Source organism: Panthera onca, chromosome D3 (genome assembly GCF_046562875.1).
Source record: "Panthera onca isolate mPanOnc1 chromosome D3, mPanOnc1 haplotype 2, whole genome shotgun sequence".
Classification (NCBI taxonomy): Eukaryota; Metazoa; Chordata; class Mammalia; order Carnivora; family Felidae; genus Panthera; species Panthera onca.
The window spans coordinates 1,665,909-1,686,183 of record NC_138350.1 but is presented as its reverse complement, the minus strand read 5'-3'; the positions used below and the strand labels follow the sequence as shown (position 1 = coordinate 1,686,183).

The 20,275-nt window shown below is 48.9% G+C and overlaps 1 protein-coding gene across 1 annotated transcript in view; it reads right to left on the bottom strand.

Moving 5' to 3' along the window:
* The window catches only part of TMEM132D (transmembrane protein 132D), a 446,208-nt gene that overhangs the window by 404,547 nt on the left and 21,386 nt on the right, over positions 1-20,275 (bottom strand). The window contains exons 6-8 of the mRNA XM_081790846.1: positions 7,607-7,790; positions 7,341-7,416; positions 5,290-6,181 (exon numbers count right to left, since the gene is read on the bottom strand). Coding sequence (XP_081646972.1) covers positions 5,290-6,181; positions 7,341-7,416; positions 7,607-7,790 — 1,152 coding nt within the window. The remainder of the gene's footprint in view (positions 1-5,289; positions 6,182-7,340; positions 7,417-7,606; positions 7,791-20,275) is intronic.

Genomic DNA, 20,275 nt, shown 5'->3' with positions numbered 1-20,275 from the left:
CCTGGGTGGCTCAGTCGGTTGAGTGTCCGACTTCGGCTCAGGTCACGGTCTCACGGTCTGTGAGTTCGAGCCCCGCGTCGGGCTCTGTGCTGACCGCTCAGAGCCTGGAGCCTGTTTCAGATTCTGCGTCTCCCTCTCTCTCTGCCCCTCCCCTGCTTGTGCTCCGTCTCTGTCTGTCTCTTAATAATAAATAAACGTTAAAAAAAAATTAAAAAACAACGTGTAAGAAACGGTCACAGTCAGGGAATCTCAGGAGACCCAATGACCACACGTACATGACATCATGGACAGGCTCCTGGAACAGAAAGAGGGCAACGATTAAGGGAATACGAATGAAGTGTGGCTCATTAATTGTGACAAATGTAGCATATTAACGTACGATGTTAACAACACGGGAAACCAGCCGGGAGACTGTCCTCCACGGACTTCACAACCTTCCTGTATGTCGACATCTATTCTAAAGCCAAAAGCTTCTTTAAAACAGATGGAACGCCCTCCTTTCTCTGTCCCCCTCTCACCCGCTGTCCACCCCACATGAGGCCGTTAATGCCCACTAGCGTCCCAGGCACGGGTGTCAGGGACCTCACTGGGGTTTGGGGAGGCCCAGCACGCACCCCCTTTCCGAGGGCACCCCAGGTTCCCCAAGAGGGAAACACCTCCTCCCGCGGGAGGCGCTCTTAGTGACAGGCAGGGAATGGCCGGAACCCATGTCTCCCTATGGGAGCCACACCGGGCCCCCGTGTCACTCCGGGCACAGGCAGCAAGTAGACACGAGAGCCAGCGGGAGCCTCCACAGAGTCTGTGCACCTGTTGTGAGCACGACAAGGACAGATGAAGGGGTTCACGCTGGCGGGTGGGAAGACGTGCTGGGGGTAGGCTGTTCCGTCCACCTCTTCTCAGACGCGACGCCCGGTGCCCCTTCTCTTATTAATTCTTGAGACCCACGCTATACATCCGGCAAGCCCTTTGTTTATTTATTTTTCTTAAGTGAGCCAGACGGAGATTTATGGTCTGCAGCTAAGACTATCACTGGCTACAGCAAGGGCATATTTTACCTGGAACAGAGTAAGACGAGGGCCCTATTCTAGGTCAGGGCAGGTTCAAAGGCTGCACCCTTCAAGTGAATTGAGCTCAGGGCCAGTCTCGAGCCACCACTTTATTCTCCAACAACCTCAGGACCTGGCACAGAGGGCTTTTCAAGCCACCACGAAGCCCTTTCGAGCCTTACCCATCCCGGGCCCCCTTTCTCCCCTCATCAAATATTCTTATGTTGTTCGCTCACGGCCGCCTTCACAACCCTCATCTTTGCAAGAACACCTCCTTGGTAATAATGTCTGATTCAGAGACGACCTCGCGTCTGACCACCGTGCCAGACACGACGTACGTCACACGCTCTTGAGCGTTTAGCGACGACACGGCAGAGACCTCAGTAAACCGCCTGCGTTCGTTAGTAATCAATGATGTGTTCATTCACTCATTCGTTCAACCAACTTAAGAATATCTCCGACTCTGAGAAAAGCCCCCATTCATCTGAGTTTTGTGCCACTGTTCCGGACCTTTCCACCTGCACTTCCCGGAGCGGTCGGGAACCAAGCTCACGTCATGCAAATACTTGCCTCTAGCCCCACGTTCAGATCTGATGGCCCGGACCCCTTTCCAACTGACGTCCTGAGGGGAAGGAACGGAAGAATAGGTAGGGGGCATGTGACAGAGAGCCCACATTCTTTTCTTCCTCCAGACACATAACCAGGTGATTAGAGACCTCGGATGCTTCTGAAATTGGCCCTCTGTGGGGGGAGAGACGGGACAGAACAGGAGGCAAGAACACAAAGAAAGAACCCAACTGCCATGGGACGCTTCGGTTGTCTCCTTGAAGGGAAACGTTTCCTGAAATTAAAAGGGATCCTTAGATGTCTAAGGAATGAAAGCATTTATTTGTTTTTCCTCTTTTGTGGAGGTCTGCCCGGGAGAGCAGGAGCTACGAGGGAGAAGAGAATTCCTAAGATGACGAGAGCCCACCCAGTTTTCGTCTTCTCGACAGTTAACGCACACACCCGGGCATTGACACACACACGTATACGTATGCACGCATATGCACACACGCATGCAGACATATGCATACACACCTGTGCAAACACACCTACACACAAGTACACGTGTGCACACATATCCGCACACACCTGCCCACATGCACACGCACCTCCACACACGTATACACACACCTGCCTGCATATACACCTTCACACACGTACACGTATGCACACATATTCACACACCTGCCTACACGCACATGCAGACATGCACACTCCTGCACACACACGTACACGTGTGCATGCACCTGCTCACACACACCTGCACACACCTACACATATGAACACATCTGCACACACCCACCTGCACACGCACACACACACGTGCACACCCACCTGCACACACACACGTGCACACACACACAGCTAAGGTTTTAAACCGCCCTTCCTGATGACTTGCAGGACACAACTGGGTTCCTGCCCTGTGTGTTAGCCCTGGTGCCACACTCAGGTCACAGGCTCAGAACGAGCAGGGGAGGTGGCAGAAGGCAGTGAACCACTGTCGGCAAAGAGCTCAAGGGGCAGCAGCCGCATGGACTGGAGGGCCCCCTCCTGCTGGTGGCACTGAATTCGGTCCCCTTCCCACTCTGGCCATCCTCCAGTGGCCATGGATGTCCTGCTGACACCTGACCTGTATACCGTAAGCCCACCCCTGACCGCGTGAGCATGTCCTCACGGAGCATCTAGAACCAGAAGTCACAAATGCAGACGAAAGCCCCCAAGGACACGCGGCTGGATCCTGCAGGGTCATTTATAGCAGGTGGCCAGCCAGACGGAGCAGACCCGCCCTCATTCTGAATATTTGGAGGCTATACTAAATTAGCGTCAAACTGACTTCATTAAAAAAGACACACGGTGGGGCGCCTGGGTGGCGCAGTCGGTTGAGCGTCCGACTTCAGCCAGGTCACGATCTCGCGGTCCGTGAGTTCGAGCCCCGCGTCGGGCTCTGGGCTGATGGCCCGGAGCCTGGAGCCTGTTTCCGATTCTGTGTCTCCCTCTCTCTCTGCCCCTCCCCCGTTCATGCTCTGTCTCTCTCTGTCCCAAAAATAAATAAAAAACGTTGAAAAAAAAAATTAAAAAAAAAAAAAAAAAGACACACGGTCTTACTACTTTCTAATGATGAGAAATCAGACCGAACGCTAACAGCACGACCAGATTCAGGATCACCTCCAGCCGTTACCACAAACCCCAATGACTCACCAGTAACGACAGCGTGTGAAAGATGCGGCAAACACATCATCAGTGCTTTCCAAGGGGCACGAGGTGTGCCCCTCACCAGGGTCAACACACATATATGAACATTTCGTTCACAATGATCGTAACCGAAAAACTAAACTTTTTTACCAATTTCTAACCAGGGACTCTGAACAAACACACCTCTGCTCCACACCCCAAGTGCTCAAATCTTTACCTTCTAAGTGGCCACACCGGGGTGTTTCAAATGTGTCTGTTTCTGATTTTGCAAAGATGTGGACTCCTCAGATTATGTGGCCCAGCAATGCCAATTTCCGCTGGCTTTGTTACCGCTCGCCAATGACCGAGCGGCCCTCAGGACTCTGATGACCACGCACAGTCGCACAGTGTGCGGTAGGCGGTCACCAGCTACAAAGCTTTCTGTGAAGTGTAATACTCCATATGCAACTGCGTCCCCCAAAAAGCTGGATGTGGACGTCATCTCCTGGAGAGTCAAGGCTTCAAGAGATTTGGGGCTTTCACCCTGGGTTCGGGAAATCAACAATCAGCACTTGGCAAATCTACCGGACGGCAGAGGGTCCAAAACCACCCAAGAACAAAGCTCCCCTTATTCCAAACCTTTGCCTTCTCTCAACAGAACAGCTCTCAACATCAACAGCCACCTCCACAAAGAACATTACAGAAGACCGTATGTGGAGAGGCAGAGAACAGAGCCAGCAGACCTGTGACCAGCTGCATCCAGGTCTGATTCCAGAGCACGGTGGGAGAGCTAATGAGGCCTCAGCCCCACAGATGTGTTTACGTGACCTAAATCCCTGTGGTCAATCCCCAGCTGTGCCGCCAGCCCACGCCGAAGGTTTGACCTGCCAGAATCAGCCGCGTTCAACCGTGAGATTAATGTTGTGCATTGGTTTCTGTTTCTTTGGTCAAGATTAAGAGGTCATAAATCAACAAAGCTTAAATGTGCACCGTATAAGCAAAAGAATGAATCCTTTCTGAAACTCACCCACCCCTTCACAAAGCCAAAGAGAAAGGGGAGAAAGAAAACAAAGAAAAAGCAGGTATTAAGCCCACGTGGAGAAGGACGAGAGAAGAGGACCATCACTGTGTGAACTCTAAAAACCACACAGACGCTGGGTCTCATGTACGCCAACAGCCCCTTTTCAGGGATCATGTCAAATGTCATTACGTAGCACGTGAGACCGCATCACTGCGTTCGCTAACAACGTCAGGGCACTTTGAGTGACCCGATCAGTCACGCCCAGATAGCTGTATACTGAAGTCTGTCTTGTGTTTAAAACAAACACAAACCGATCTAATGAAAATCCAATCAAGCCAAGGCCAGTAGCTTCTGTGACATATTACATCCCAAAGAGAAAACTAACCCGTTCTTTCCCCCCAAAGTACCCAGTCCTCCGTTTAAATGTCTTCTTGTCTTTGGTACACTCTTAAGTAAGTAACACTCTCAACAAATTCTACTATATATTCTTCACACGTTATGCCCTTTTGTATTTCGAACACTGCGTTCTATTTCCAGAGAGAAACAAAGTGAGGCTGGTACCGTATCATACTGAGAGCTCACGGGCTCGGAACAGACTTGAGTTGGCAAAACCCTATCGTCTCTCCTTCCGACAACCGTCGCGATCCCATTCGCCGACTCGTTTCAACTGCGAGCACCGGGCTCCCGATGCTCCAAGGGCCCCAAGGGACCTCGCTAGTATTCCTACAACTTCTGAGGAGACCCCGCCCTCAGGCAAAGGCGCACATCAGCGTCCCGCGGGCTGCTCTGGGAGGGCCCGGACCACCCTGGAATGAAAATGTCTTCACCACCAAATTGCCTACCGGGAGAGGACAGCCCGTTCTATTTTCCCGGAAAAGGGGGTTCATAAAACTTGGGAGGCAGTAACTCAGCGCTCGGGGTCAAAGAGTGGGTCTCTGGAGGCACCGTGTGGCCTCAGAGGCACATGGACAGGCGCGCACGGACAGGTGCCGCCGGGGAACTCACCTCAGCGTGAAGCGATCGGCGCTGCAGTTTCGGGACACGGCCACAGGGAAGGTGAGCACTTCGCCCTGCCTCGCCGTGCGGGCCGAGTACCGGATGGCCACGTTGCTGTCCAGACGCAGCTCCCTCAGGGCGGGCCTGCTGCCCGTCTGGTAGAGGAAGACGCTCCCGATCCTCTGCAGGCGGGGCACGGCCTCCTCCGGCCCGTCCCTCCCCGGCCGGATGGAGTTGCCCTTCCTGGCGTCCCCGCCGCCGGCACAGTCCCCGCGCCCGTCCCCCGGCTGCACGGCATAGTAGAGCTCCACGGGGCTCCCCTCGGGCGGCCCCGGCGCCTTCTTCCTCCCGGCCAGCACGGTGGGGGGCCCGAACCAGCCGGCCAGCAGCTCCAGCTCGGCCACGCACAGCCCCAGGGCCCCCTGCAGCCGGCAGCCGGCCCGCACCTCCCGGGTCTCCCGGAAGGCGAACACCCGCAGGCAGGGCAGTCTCTCGCCCGGGCTCCGCGCCGCCCAGTCCCGGCCCAGCAGATGGAAAAGCACCTGCACCTTGGGGCGGCTCAGGTACACCTTGTCCCGCACGATGTGCGCCCTCAGCTTCCAGTTGAGGGAAAACTTGCTGGTGAAGCCGAAGGGGCTGGAGGGCAGCATTAAGTCCTGGGGCACCACCTGCTCGATGGAGAAGGGCCCGTAGCTGGCGTTCAGGACGGGCAGCCGCTTGGATTTGTAAATCAGGAAGGATTCCACGCGGGACTGCAGGCTGGAGTTTCTCATGATGTCCTGGTTGGCCTCCTTCAGGAAGAAGGACACGTCGGTGTTCTTGATGTGGTAGGTCACGGGCAGGTAGGTGGGCAGCAGGGAGAACCTCTGGATACTCTCCAGGACCCCGCGGCACTCGGTCACTGCGGGAGGGAATCGGGACAGAGGCGTTAGAAACCCGGGGCGGCATCTCCGCGTCCCTTTGGCACAGATCACCCCCTTTGTCCCAACCCCCCAACTCTTTACCCAAACCTTCTAAATCATCCACTCACTTGGTACGAAGTATGTCGCTCTTATTTTTTTAGTATTTTTAAAGTTTATTTACTTACTTGTTTTGAGAGAGAGAGAGAGAGAGAGCGAGCAGGGGAGGAACAGAGAGAGAGGGAGACACGGAATCCCAAGCAGGCTCCACACTGTCAGCTCGAAGCCCGATGAGGAGCTCGAACTCACGAACCTGTGAGATCGTGACCTGAGCTGAAACCAAGAGCCGGACGCTTAAGTGGCTGAGCCGCCCAGGCGCCCCATTGAGTATGCTGTTTTTAAAATGGGGTTGTGCCTAAAACTTACTCTTTTTGCTCAAAGGAGAGGGCATCCGGCATCAGGAAAGTCTTAAGAGTGTGCAAGCACCAGAAAGAGGAGGCTGTTCTCGTTAGCTCCGTTGGACAGACGGACGGTAGGTGGAGAACTCACTTACTCAGCGCGGGGACTGAGGCTGCGTCCACCTCCCACCCATGACAGACGTAAGGACACGCCGGCCACTGGGAAATGACAAGGGACTCGGGGCAAAGGGAAACCAAAATGGGCCATGACAATCACGCGGACGTCACGCGCACCCCTCGGGGTTATGCTGAGAAATGAAAAGCCCGGAAGGATCTGCTGGTAGCAGCACTCCAGTTAGAGGAGAGGACCTGACCGCGGCACGGCAGACCCACGTGTCCCGAGGCAACCGGCCCTTCGCATCACAGCAGCACCCCCCCCAAAAGCCATCTTCATACTAGTCCATAAAAGGTATTCTTTTCTTCCCTCACTGAACATAGCCCTCCGTCAGGGAGCGGGGGCAAAAACCCAAGCTGTTTTTACAGTACGCCTTATTCTCTGTAAGAAAAACACAGACGCAGAAACTGCACAATGCAAGAACCAATTTAACGGCTTTTAGAAATGGACATTATTGGCCTTGGGAACACTGACTTTCCAGGCAAAGTTCCACAAGTCACACAAAGCCCTTCTCATTAGGAGCCATGTAATTATCTCTGGTTATTCCGCGATAAAAGCTACTCGAGCCCGGACACTCATTGTGCCAACCTGCTTCAAAGGCCCGCGTGAACACCTGTTCTGGCACACGACGCCTCCCCGAGTCTGGACCCCTCTCAGCAACTGTCTGCGAGCAGAAGACAAAGCAAAGGACTCAGAGGAAGGGGTCCTGCGCTCGGCTCTGCCGTACGTGTTTGCGAGGTGACAGGCGCTGAACCTCTCGGCCCCTCGGGGGCCGGTCTGCAGAGTGAGGGCCCCGATCAGGGCACCGAAGAACCGTCCAACCACAGCACTGCCGGGAGCTAAGCTACACTCACTCCGCTTCTGGACGCGAAGCCGGTTCGCGACGGACGTTCGTCCCGAGCGTAGCGACAGTCGCGAGTGAAGAACTCTCTCAGTCCCACGGCTTTGTCAACCCCAGGCCAGGCGGAGTCCCAATCGAGCAACAGGGTTTGTGTGGTGCTGACCCAGTGGAAGCGGCCGAAAAGTGAGCAGCTGTGACTGACGGGAACAGCGACGTCATACGGTTCAACCTAATGAGGAGGACTTTCTGTTCCCCAAAATCAGAATATCAGAGGTAGAACCAGACTCTTTCATTCCTTAACAGGATTCAATTTTTTAAACTTTCTGGACATCACTCGGGAGTCACGTTTCCTATCCTCCTGTATTTTCCCACGTGAGTTTTCGTGAAAACAGAGAACACAGAGTGGATCTGCCGCTAATGTTCTGGACTGAACGCTTTGTCCCCTCACTGGCGCCCCGTCCCCACCCTCTGCTGCGCTCCCGCCACGCTCAAAGTCACTTCTCTGGAATGCTTCCCCGGACTGCATGATTCTGGGCCACGAGCCCCATCCACGTCCCACACGCCCCCACGCAGGGTGGGAGGGTGCCCAGAAAATTTCGGGTACCCAATAAATATTTGATGAATGTGTGAGTGGTTGGGCCGACAAATGAATTATGCCGTTAATATTACAAAGAGTGGATTATACGTTTACAGCGGGATTTTAGCTGCCGTCTTCTGTCTGTCATCTCTTTACAAGTGGAATCCTCGATCCCATTACAGGCTCCATGAAACAGTAGCGATGTGGGGCCAAGGAAGACACAAGCTTCTCCAGGCAATGAGATCTCTGAAGGACCTACATCAATGACACAGTGTCTCCTGATTCTTTTTTTTTTAATGTTTCTATTTTTATTTTTGAGACAGAGAGAGACAGAGCATGAGCAGGGGAGGGGCAGAGAGAGGGGGAGACACAGAATCCGAAACAGGCTCCAGGCTCTGAGCTGTCAGCACAGAGCCCGACGCGGGGCTCGAACTCATGGACGATGAGATCATGACCTGAGCCGAAGTGGGAGGCTTAACCGACTGAGCCACCCAGGCGCCCGTCTCCTGATTCTTAAAAAGACACCTGGGCACTCGACACAACAACTGCCTTGAGCCGTCCACACCAGCTTCTCATTCCTTCCAGAAACTGCCAAAACCAAACCACCCAGTTACAGAAAGTTAAACATCCATGGTAGACACCAAAACTGTGTGCACTTTCCTGTTGAACCCCTGACCCCCACTCCTTGAGGACACCAAACTTAATTGTGCAACTAATTACACATTCCAAGGGCAATGACTACGGGTCCTCCGACTTTATTTGGGAAAGCAATAAGGGGAGGTCACAGCAAACATTGTTGAGAGGGAAGTAATTTCTAAGCTTTCTTCCGCAGGTGGCTTACTTGTCTTTTTGCCTGGTATCTGACCCGCATATTTACTGCTTAAAAACGCTCCGAGTTGACCTAAAGCTGGTGTTATTTCTTTGTCCTTCCTTTTTTCTTTTTCTTCCTTCCTTTCTTCCTCTTTCTTTCTTTCTTTCTTTCTTTCTTTCTTTCTTTCTTTCTCTTTTTCTTCCTTCCTTCCTTTCTTTTTCTTTCTTTTTAACCAAACTGCAAAACTCATGCCAATTCCGTTCCACAGTGCACAAAACGGACTAAGAAGTAAAACTCATTACCCTTGAATCCCCACAGGGGTGGCTACTATAACCTAAGAATACCAATTCTCCATCAACATGAGCAAGGTGTCAGATAACCAAGAAGCCATGCCCGGTAAAGCTCAATTAATAACCCATTAAGAAAAAAATTACATTTGGTTTTGAAGCCATGGCTTTAAACAGTAATTTGAAGGAAAGCGACATGTTCCCATCTTAAAGCAGTTCAGAGTGGCATCACAGAGATTTTATATTAATTCTAGCATTTTTGAAAAGATAATTTTTCCCTAAATAGTAACTTTTAAGAAAGATGGGGAAGATGGCAATTTGAGCACAGACTTTCATACTTTCCTCTAGGTGGGCCAGAAAGCAGTCACGGAGGGCATAGGGTAACAAGTAGAAGGGTCATTACCTGCACTGACCATGAGGTTCAGTCTGCACGCCAGGAACCATGGAGGTCCTGAGAGATCACAGGCGTTCTAACCCCACCCGCCAAAATACAGGAAACCAGGATCAATTTCCAATAAACAGAGACATTGCAGGGCCATGCTTATAAAAGGAAGTAAATCAATGTGTTATTTATTTGAAATTCAAATGTAACAGAATTCCGTAACTTTATTTGCTAAATCTGGAACCCTAAGCAGAGCAGGCAGCCGGGTAGAAACTACCAGATATTTCTCTTTTTTTTTTAATGTTTATTTATTTTTGAGATAGAAAGAGAGATAGAGAGTGAGTGGGGGAGGGACAGAGAGTGACAGAGAGAGGGAGACACAGAATCCGAAGCAGGCTCCAGGTTCCGAGCTGTCAGCACAGAGCCCAACGCGGGGCTCGAACCCAGGAACCGCGAGATCATGACCTGAGCCAAAGTCGGACGCTCAACCGACTAAGCCACCCAGGCGCCCCCAAACTGCTTGCTATTTCTAGGAGCAAAAGTCCTGAACCCCATGGATCCTGTGCACTTGGTGAGCTCCCGATGCTGGCAGTGAACTTTTGCAATTAGCTGAGTTGAAAGACCCAAGAGGAAGCCTGGCCTCTCGCATAGAAAGCCCCAGAGTCAGGGTATCCTGCTGACAGGGAACAGAACGTGAGACATAGGCTCCCACTGCTCCTGGGATGCACCCAGGCCAACCCTAAACTGGTCCCAGAGCACAGTAGCTGGGCACGTCCACAAACCCAGTGCACCCTTGCACTGCTCAAGCTGCAGGGCCCCCCACACAGGGTAATGAAGGATCAGCACCCCCCCCCCCCCAGGTGAATTTGTCATGAACACTATTAGAAGAAAGAAAACTAGGGACAGAAGAATGCACTCCATTGTGTGAAGGGATATTTCCCTGCAAGAGACTTTCCTCCTACAGAGACAGTGAAACAGAAAAAGCAAAGAAACAAAAAGCAGAGAGGAATGGAATCCACATGCAAAAACAGCAAAGCAAAAGAAACAAATTTAAAAAGGCATTCAAGAGGCCAAGGAAGGACACAGCTTTGAAGAATACTCATCAGAGGGTAGGGACGTGCATGTCACCCAGGACAACTTTTAAGCTCCCCACAATTAAGACCGTCTCGGCCCTTTGCCATTTCTAATGCGATAAAGACTAAGGGGTAAGAATCTGGCAGTATTAAAAGTGAAGGATTTAAAATGGTTTCAGAGGCAATAAAACAGATTTGAGAAAGCAGAAAATTGAATCTATCATATGAGAAGGGGAACTTTGGAAGCTTTCCCTAAAGGTAAATGGTAAAAGACAAAGAAATTGAAGCAGCCAGGGACAGACTGCCAACAAGTGAGTCACACATCAGTTGTACAGGGCAGAGAGTGGGGCTTTTGGGGAAGATACCAGAAAAAGCCAAAAGCAGCATCGTAGAAAGACAACCGAGAAAAGAAAACGTTCCTGATTAAAAACAAAAAGAAACCTATTTCACCTAATTTCAAAGAAGCAGAGATCTGATTCCACACACCTCCTACCTGCCCCCCCACACCCCCCATCCAGTGACTCCAGGCCCTGGGCGCCAGTCCCCCACGGTGGCAGCACGTAGACCATGGAAACAGACAGACCTTACGGATCAGGGGTCACCCTCCCCGTCTCCTCCCAGAGCCAGCTGTTAAACGTTCCCTGTCTGACGACTGGGGTTTCGCTCCCCACAAGCCACTGGGCTCTTACGGCTTTGCTGTTGTCCTTCCTGTTTGTTGTTACCCCTCAAAAGGTTTCCGCGGCTAGGCAGTGACTCCCACGTCAAACCTGTACCCTGCAGCTCACCGTTCACAACGTCCTGGTATTTATAATGGTTGTAATGGCCGGTTATAATGGCCTCTCCCCCAAAGCAAATCTCTAGCTGGAAAGATGCCATCTGTCCCAGCCTAGAGCACTGCCATCTGGGGCCTCTGCTTCTAGGCAAGTCAGCCCATTCATTCGCCCCACTCCCACGGGGCCTCCAACACGTACGCAGTCCTTGATGCTGTTTTTCTCCTTGGGTATGTAGCAAACCCCCTCCAAGTGACTTAGGTAATAATTATGCTTCTTTACTTCCAGACGCTGTCCTGTATGCTCTAGAGGGGTGGGTGACCCCGCGATGCTCAGCAACCCCACGTGGCAGGTGCTTTGTATCACCCTTACTTGGCAGTGAGGAAACGGAGATGCTGAGAAGCTGAGTGGCCTGAAGTCATGCAGGTGGTTAAGTGGCAGACACGATTCACACCCCAGAGTCTGGCTCCTTTACCACCACACAATGTGACCCTCCAGGAGCGAGTCAAGGACTCAGCCCTGTTTTGTTCGTCTTTCCATGCGAATCCATGCCTTTGCTAGAATGTGGCATGAGTGTCAATGGCACCACGATTGACGATTGCCAGTGGTGCACAGAAAAGCATATTTTTAAAATCGCAATGAGCCAGGCATTTCTCTTAACAAATACGGGAAACAATGTAATTCCTACATCACGTCCAAGAATCATGGATAACACTGCTTAGGTTGACACTATGGGAGTGTCTGTCTACACTGGCAGCATGGATTACAAGCAAAGGGCTTAAAGAACCTACTGCTGCTCGAAAGTTATGAAAACAACGCATGGGGGACCGACCCCCGGAGCAAGCGCAGAGCTGGGCAGTTTGGGGGCTTTATTACCTATTCATGAGAATGTTAGCTCCAGAAAAACACATGAGTGGTTCTTCAGGATCTCTGTCAATAAAAGGACACTTTTAGAGACACTTGCGGAGAACTGCACCCCTCCCCGCCACCGCCCCGTTTCCCTGCAGCACTGGGAACAAGGAAGAATGTCCCAAGATGGAGATTAACACATTTCCTTTCCATGCACGGTTCTTAATTGGATTCCAAAACCCAAATTTGTTGTTTCAGATATTTCAGAGGCGAATCTGTCTCCATTTCCCAAGCACGTTTTCATGCCTTGAATGAGTCAGGCAATGGGCATTTTACTGCCGCTTCTCCAAGGAGCAGCCAGTGGCACAGGCAGCACCCCCCACCCCTGTGTAGATCTAAGTGTGAGAAGCGTCCCACTTGAAGAATCATTTGTCATGAAAAACGTGTTTGGAGGCTGTGAAGTTATCTTCAAAGCAAGACACGCTTCAGCTTCTGTGGTCACAGTGCCCTTCACAGTACGGACAGACGCTCTCCAAGGTGCTGAGGAGACCAGCTTAAACAAGAGGAACAAGGTCTCCATCCCCAGGACGCCATGTCCTGGTGAGAGGGGCACATTTAAAACACAAGCGATGAATCCCTGCCACATGACCCAATGTAGCAGCAAGTGCCGTGTCGGAAACAAAGCAGGGCTGGAGGGTGGAGGGTGGCACGGCCAGTCACGTAAGACTTCCGCCTACGACAGGGAGAGGCAGTGAGGAGTTCTGTAGCCCTGTATGTATCACTCACATTCAGTCCTTGTCAGTCTTGACATTTCACGAGCTAAATGCAAAAGCCTGGAAATGGAACAGAAACTCCAACGGTCTCAATCGGGAACTCTCAACTGAGGACTACGGAGGGAACTGGTCATTGTAGAAAGTCGTTTTGTGCATTGCTGAATATTTATCAGCAACCCCGGCCTCAACCCACCAGATGCCAGTAGAACCCCCTTGCTCAGCTGTGACAGCCATTCATACCTCCAGACATTGCCAAATAACCCCTCCGGGTACAGTTGCCAGATAAACACAGGCACTTATTTAAATGTGAACTTCAGAATAACAATGAATGCTTTTCTTAGTGTAAGCGTGTCCCAAATATTGCATAGGACATTCATTGTTTATCCCAAAATCGAATTTAACTGGAAGTTCTGCATTTTTATTTGCTCTATCTGGCAACCCTCATTAGGAAGCAAAACCACTCCTGAGAACCACTACTCCAGTTTTGCAATGTAAACACTGTATGTACGCACGCCATGTATGTACGGATGTACGTATGCGTGCATACCAGTAACAGATTTACAGGCCAAAAGGACACAATCAAATGCTCTGACCATGCAGATTAGTGAACGCACAATGGCAACTGACCTTCCAGACAGACTATCAAAGATGAGATTAAAGAAACCAGGATCTGTTATTACCAGATTCTGAAAATAGAGCTAAAACTCTATTTTTGTCTCTACGAACACGACTAGAAAAGTCACGTTCAATATAGCGTATTTTTCCTCTCAGACTTGGCAAACAGTTTTTAACTCACAATGAACAATGCTGTCCAGAGTTCAGCCACAGCTACACTGGTAAACAGGGCTTGGTGTAGAAGCATGTCTAGGGCCATATCGCCTAAAGATGACTGACGCATCTAAGAGAAGGTTGGCCTCATTCATCGTATGCTTTGCCATCTATTCCTAGGCTTGAAAAAATAAGGAAATGCACGGGACAGTCTACATTTTAAGAATGTTCAGTGCAGTGTCAGACTTAAAAAAATGGCAACAAACTAAATATCAATTGAAAGTGTATATAACCACTCCAAACCCGTTAAAACAGCCAAAACACAAAGTACTGACAACAGCAAGTGCTGGTGAAGATGTGGAGGAAAGGACCTCTCATTCATTGTTAGTGGGAATGCAAAATGGTGCAGCCAATTTCAAAATCAGCTTAGCAATTTCTTACAAAACTAAGCATACCTTTACCATCCAATCCAACAGCCACGCCCCTTGATAATTACTCAAAGGAGCTAAAAATTGATGTCTACCACAAAACCTGCCCACGAATGGTTGAAGCAGCTTTATTCCTAATTGCCACAACATGGAAGCAACCAAGATATCCTTCAGGAGGTGAATGGATAAATAAATTGTGGTACATCCAGATGATGGAGTAGAATTCACCGCTGAAAAGAAATGAGCTGTCAAGCTCTGAAGACATAAAGGGACTTTGTATGATTATGGCTAAGTAAAAGATGTCAATCTGGAGAAGCCACATTCCGTCTGATTCCATCTACATTACATTCTTAAAAGGCCAGAACTATGAAGCCAGTAAAAGGATCAGTGGTTGCCAGAGAAGTCTGGGGGATATTTGAACAGGTGGAGCACGGAGCGTTTTTAGGGCAGTAAAAGTATCCCGTGTGTTGCTATCAAAGTGCACACATGTCATTATACATTTGTCAACCTTATTCTTGCTAACCATCAATATTATTTGGATTTAGCATCATGTGTACATTTTCTGATGCTCGTCGTCTTTTACTGGTGATCCTCTTACTTCAAATGAATAACACCTCTGGGCATAGTTTATCTTAGGCTTTGTTGATGTAAATCATTTCCTTCACCTAAGTTATTTAAGAATATTTTTGCCGCCTATAGAACTCTATCTAGATTGGCAATTACTTTCATTCAGCAAGCGTCAGTCCATCGTCTTCTTACATCCATAATTTATGTACATAAGTCTGCTGTAAGGCTCATATTCCTCTTTAGAAGATAATTGATCTCTCTTCTTGTGGCTGCTGTTAAGGTGTCCTCTTTGTCATTTGTTTTCAGAAAAATTCCTAAGATTTGTGTAGGGGTGTGTGTGTGTGTGTGTGTGTGTGTGCGCGCGTGTGTGTGCGCACACACGTGCGTGTGCATGCATGCACTATTGGGATTTCATGTTCCTTCTTGAATCATCAGCTTAAAATCTTTCACTAGTTTTGAAAAATTCTCAGCTGTAATTTCTTCTTCAAAGTCTTTATACCTTTTTATCTCCCTTCTCTCTCAGACTCCAATTATACCTCAGTTAGAACTTCACACAATGTCACATATGCTTATTACCATGTTTCTTCTTACTTTCTTATTTTTTATATTTGTGTATTTTCCAGGGGTCTATTTTTCAGTCCCGATTCTCACTCCAGCTCTGATTAATCTGCATTATAACACATATATGGAATTTTTAATCACATTAATTATACTTTTTCAGTCTAAAATTCCCATTGTATTTTATTTGGTAGATTCTAGTTTTCTGCTAAAATATCCTATCTTGCCATTTGTTTACTTAAGCATATGGATCCCATTTATTTAAAATTATATATCTAGTAACTCACCTCTAACATTTGTATTACCTCTGTGCATGTTTCTATAATCTATTTCATTCTTTTCATCTTGTCTTCTGGTTTACCTAGAATGTCTCTGTTGAGTGCTAGGCACATGAATAAAGGGTTATCCAGAACACCCAGATGGAGTTATATTTGTCCCGGATGATTTAATTTGCTTCTGGAAAATAAGTAGAAGAGGGTCATATCACCTTCATCCAGTAGGAGTTGATCTGATTTGAAGCTGGATTATAGTTTTTGTGAGGTCTAGTTATTTCCAGTATTTTTCTTACCCACAAGGTAAAGCCTTCAAAAAATCTCTCTGAAAGCCTAGGGACTTTACCCCTATTTCTTGGCATAAAGAGCAACTACTTTTGTTTGCCCAGCTCCACGACATTGTGAAAACTTCATTCGGCTTCCAGCCCCCTAGCTACTACTTTCTTCTCAGCTTTTAAGTTTCTTTGTCTTGTACCAACTAAGCAGAAGCAAATGTCCTGAGGGGAAACATCTCAGGATGTTGGATTTGCCACAATGTGCCTCCCTTTCCCCCGGCTTCTTTACTCCTTAATATCCCATCTGCCTCCACAGCTCACTAATGCCTTAAAGCATTTCTTTTTCCACGGTATTATTCAGCTTTTCTACTCAGCAGGAAGTCTGGTCTACCAGCCTGAAGCAAATATCACACAAGTTATTATTGCTTGAATAAAATGAGGACATGTAGTTTATAATGCAAAAATGCATATCATATTTTATAGTCTCTAAGATCCCATTAATTTTTAAATAAGCCATTATTTTATGTACCACTAAGAGATTAAAGGATGACACTAAGCTTTTCATTTTTCTTTCGTATACTTACTGAAAATTTATTTAAAACTATTTACACATAGCGGCAATGAATTATGAGCAGGTATGACCTGGACGGCAGGTAATACTAGCAGGAGAGCAATGTGAATCATGTGACAACTGATTTCAGGACACTAGTTAATTTAAGATGTCATGAATTTTAGAGATCTATATATTAAAAGAAAGACTCGGTAACAATAAAATACAGTATATCCCCATGAAGGGCAGGAGAATAGAAAGCACACCAAACAGGAATGAGTTGTATGTACCTGATGAGACTTAGTGTTAATTTTCTCCTTAAGGTTTTTCCCCTACATTTTCCCATTACCTCTAAAGATCGTTTGCTAATTTTCACGTGAATAGCATATTATCCGTTATGTGACATGCCCAAAGTATAACGTTTCACTGGTACTTATAAAACCTCTCTGGCTACAGCGTTCCCATCTTGGAAAATGCGACTTCATGAGTCCAATATCCTTGACAAAAACTTGGGAGTCCTAGCTTACTCTTTTCTTCCTCTCATATTGCGTAGTGAATCCCTAAGCTGTCGGCTCTGCCTTGAAACATATCTGGAATCTGAACTCTTCTGTCCATTCCCATCTGTGAGGGCCTCTCCATCAGTCAGGGTCCCTGCAGAAAACATTCACCCTGCTACAATCGGTAGGTGAGGATGTTTTACGACGGGTTATTTAAAGCTGTGGCGGAGAGAAAGGTGCATCCTGAACTAGCAGCAGCCGGAGCTAAAGCAACAGAAATTCCAGGCTGGGAAAGGCGTGCGGAAGAGCGGGTGCCGGATGGCGGTGGCCACAGCTCAGGGAGGGCTTCCCAGCAGCGCGGCGGTCCTCAGTGGGGAAACACGGCCTCTGCCAACCCACGCCTTCTTCCTCGGCCTTTGATCCCCGTCCTTATCTTCCCACGGCCAAACTCACACGGGAGCCGGAGAGCAAGGAAGCCCGTAGACACAGTTCGTGACTGTTAGCATTTCAGGGTAGAGTGGGGAGGAAGGAGCAGAGCGTGAATCCACATGGATAAATGCACAGCGGAGCTACTCTGCACCGAGCAACCTCCAACTCTCACTTGGGTTACTGTAGCAGCCTCCTTACTGGTCAGTGTGCTTCCATTCATGCCCTCGCATAGGACGGTCTACACTCTACAGTCTATTTATATTGTATAGGACAGTCTACACTCTATAGTCTACTTATATTGTATAGTATATTAAATATCACCCGGCATATTATATAGCACATGGTACATTGCACATCATGTAGTAAATAATATATTATATGGCACATGTGGTAAAATAAAGCAGCCAGAGTTACTCTGTGAAAATACAAAGCAGTCTTTCCTCTGCACAAAACCTTCCAGTGCTTTACTCAGAGGAAATTCTGAAGTCCGTATGAAATCCCAAAGACGCTACAGGGTCTAGCCTGTTACCCTCTGACCTTGCCCATGGCCACCCTCCCCTGCTCCTCAGACACATCAACCCTGCATCTGTCTCAGGACCCTTGCACTTGCCCTTCCCTGCCCTGGCATCCCAGCATTCCTACATCAAGCCTTACTCCCTCTCTTCCTCATGATTCTGTCTCCAGGGGCAACTCCCCGGGAGGCCTTCGCTGCCCTCCGTGTAAAGTCGCAAACCCCTCTCCTTGGCTCCCCTCGTCTCCCGCCTTGTTCCACATCTGCCTTTCTCCTTCTCACACATCACACTGGAACATATTACATAACTTTCTCATCTGATGTGTACAGAATCTATCTTATTCGAGCACCTTTCATGCAGAACATCCCCAGTAAGTACTAACTGAATGAACACATTCTTCTCTGTGTACTGGCCTTATGTCATTTATTATATATTTATATTATCTTCATATTTGTATCATAAATTATATAATATATAATAAATTGTACATACCTTTATGATCATTTATATGTCTGTTGGCCCAATACTCTGACAGCTATGTGAAGGCCGGGACTTTGACCATTCTGTTGGCTCACTATTGTGTCTCTGTTAGAATATGAAAGTGCATCTACATTGATTCATATGTAGATCATGCGTTCACATACATAAAGTGAGTGAAAACATGAAGCTAACAGTTAAATGCCGATATGATCCTTCGGATCAAAGTCGTAAGGTTGAGTTTCAAATGAGGCAAATCTAGGACTTTATAAGATTCTAAGCATCAGAGTTGAAAGCACCTAACAACATCTGAGATCCCATCCAGGTCAGCCTGAGATGCCTTTTACTCAGTGCATGCCCTTGGTCCTGGGATAGGAACAAGAAGTTATTCTGTAAAATCAGTTTTCATGTCTGTTTATCACAATAGGACCCCAGTTTTAACAAGGACCCCCTGCCAGGGGGGAAAAACAACACATTCCCAACTGGCGGGAGTAGCCACGCCCCTAAGCTCTAGCCCCTCCCAGTCCAGTGGAACTTTCCAGGATCGCGAAAACTTATTTATCCCTGCGTTCAATGCAGTGGCCACAAACCACTTGAACGGCTGAAATACAGTTAGTGCTACAGGGAAAATAACTTCCTGAATTGCACTGAGTTCCAGGGACTTGAAGTCAACAGCCTCATGTGGCGAGTGTTTTCCACACTGGGCCGCTGGCCGAGGGGGTTTGCAGTTTGCAAGAAGTGATAAACGGAGCGGTGCTGCCCCGCTCCTTCCCTGCCTTCCCTCCTCCTGTGGCTGAAGCTGGAGAGTGGGCACACCGACCTTGAAAAGGGGACACAGGCTGTGGACAGAAGGACTCTGGGTCCCGGCCGACCGAGCGTGCCGCTGCGTGAGCCTGAACTTTTACGTGACGGAGAAGCAATTCTCAGCCACTTTCAGCTCCTCCGTTTTGCAACTCCCGCTACTCACAGCGGAGCCAATCCCTGGCTTTACGACAGAGTCCTCTTTCCCGAGCTCTGTGCTCCAGCAACGTGCCCTCCGCGGACGGTCCCCACGCAGGCGGCATCAAATCCCCTGGGAACTGGTTTAGACGGACGTGCGGATTCTCAGGTCCCGCGGCTGACGCTTGACTCAAGACACTCTGGGGCTGGGGCTCAGCGGTCTTCGCCAAAACAATCCCCGAGGGATCACAGGCTACCGTCCGAGAACAGCTATTCTAGCGAATTTCAATAGAACGGTTCTCGCGTGTACAGCCATGTGCAGACGTGCATTCACGACCGCGTACGTACGTACAAATCCATTCGCGGAAGAATTTTGTGTGTGCGTGGTTGTTCGAGTGTAGATCCCTCTCATTCCAGAATTTGTTTTTGTTTTTGTTTTTTCTCCTGTTTAAGAAAAACTTCAGGGGCGCCTGGGGGGCCCAGTCGGCTCAGGTCAGGCTCTCGCGGTTCCTGGGTTCGAGTCCCGCATCGGGCTCTGTGCTGACAGCTCGGAGCCTGGAGCCTGCTTCGGATTCTGCGTCTCCCTCTCTCTCTGTTTCTCCCCCACTTGTGATCTCTCTCTCTCTCTCTCTCTCTCTCTCTCTCTGCCCCTCCCCCACTCATGCTCTCTCTCAGAAATAAACATTAAAAAAAAATTTTTTTAAAGAAAAACTGCAAAATTCCTTCAAATAATGGGTGTGGACCAGCTCTGTGCTTTTAGGGGCACACCCAATTTTTAAAAACGTAACCAGCCAGGCACAGCAGGCAAGCCGCACACAGGTCTGGCCCCAACCTCACCCGGTGTGTTTCAGTGTCTGTGCCCACATTCCGTAACTACACGGAGGGTCT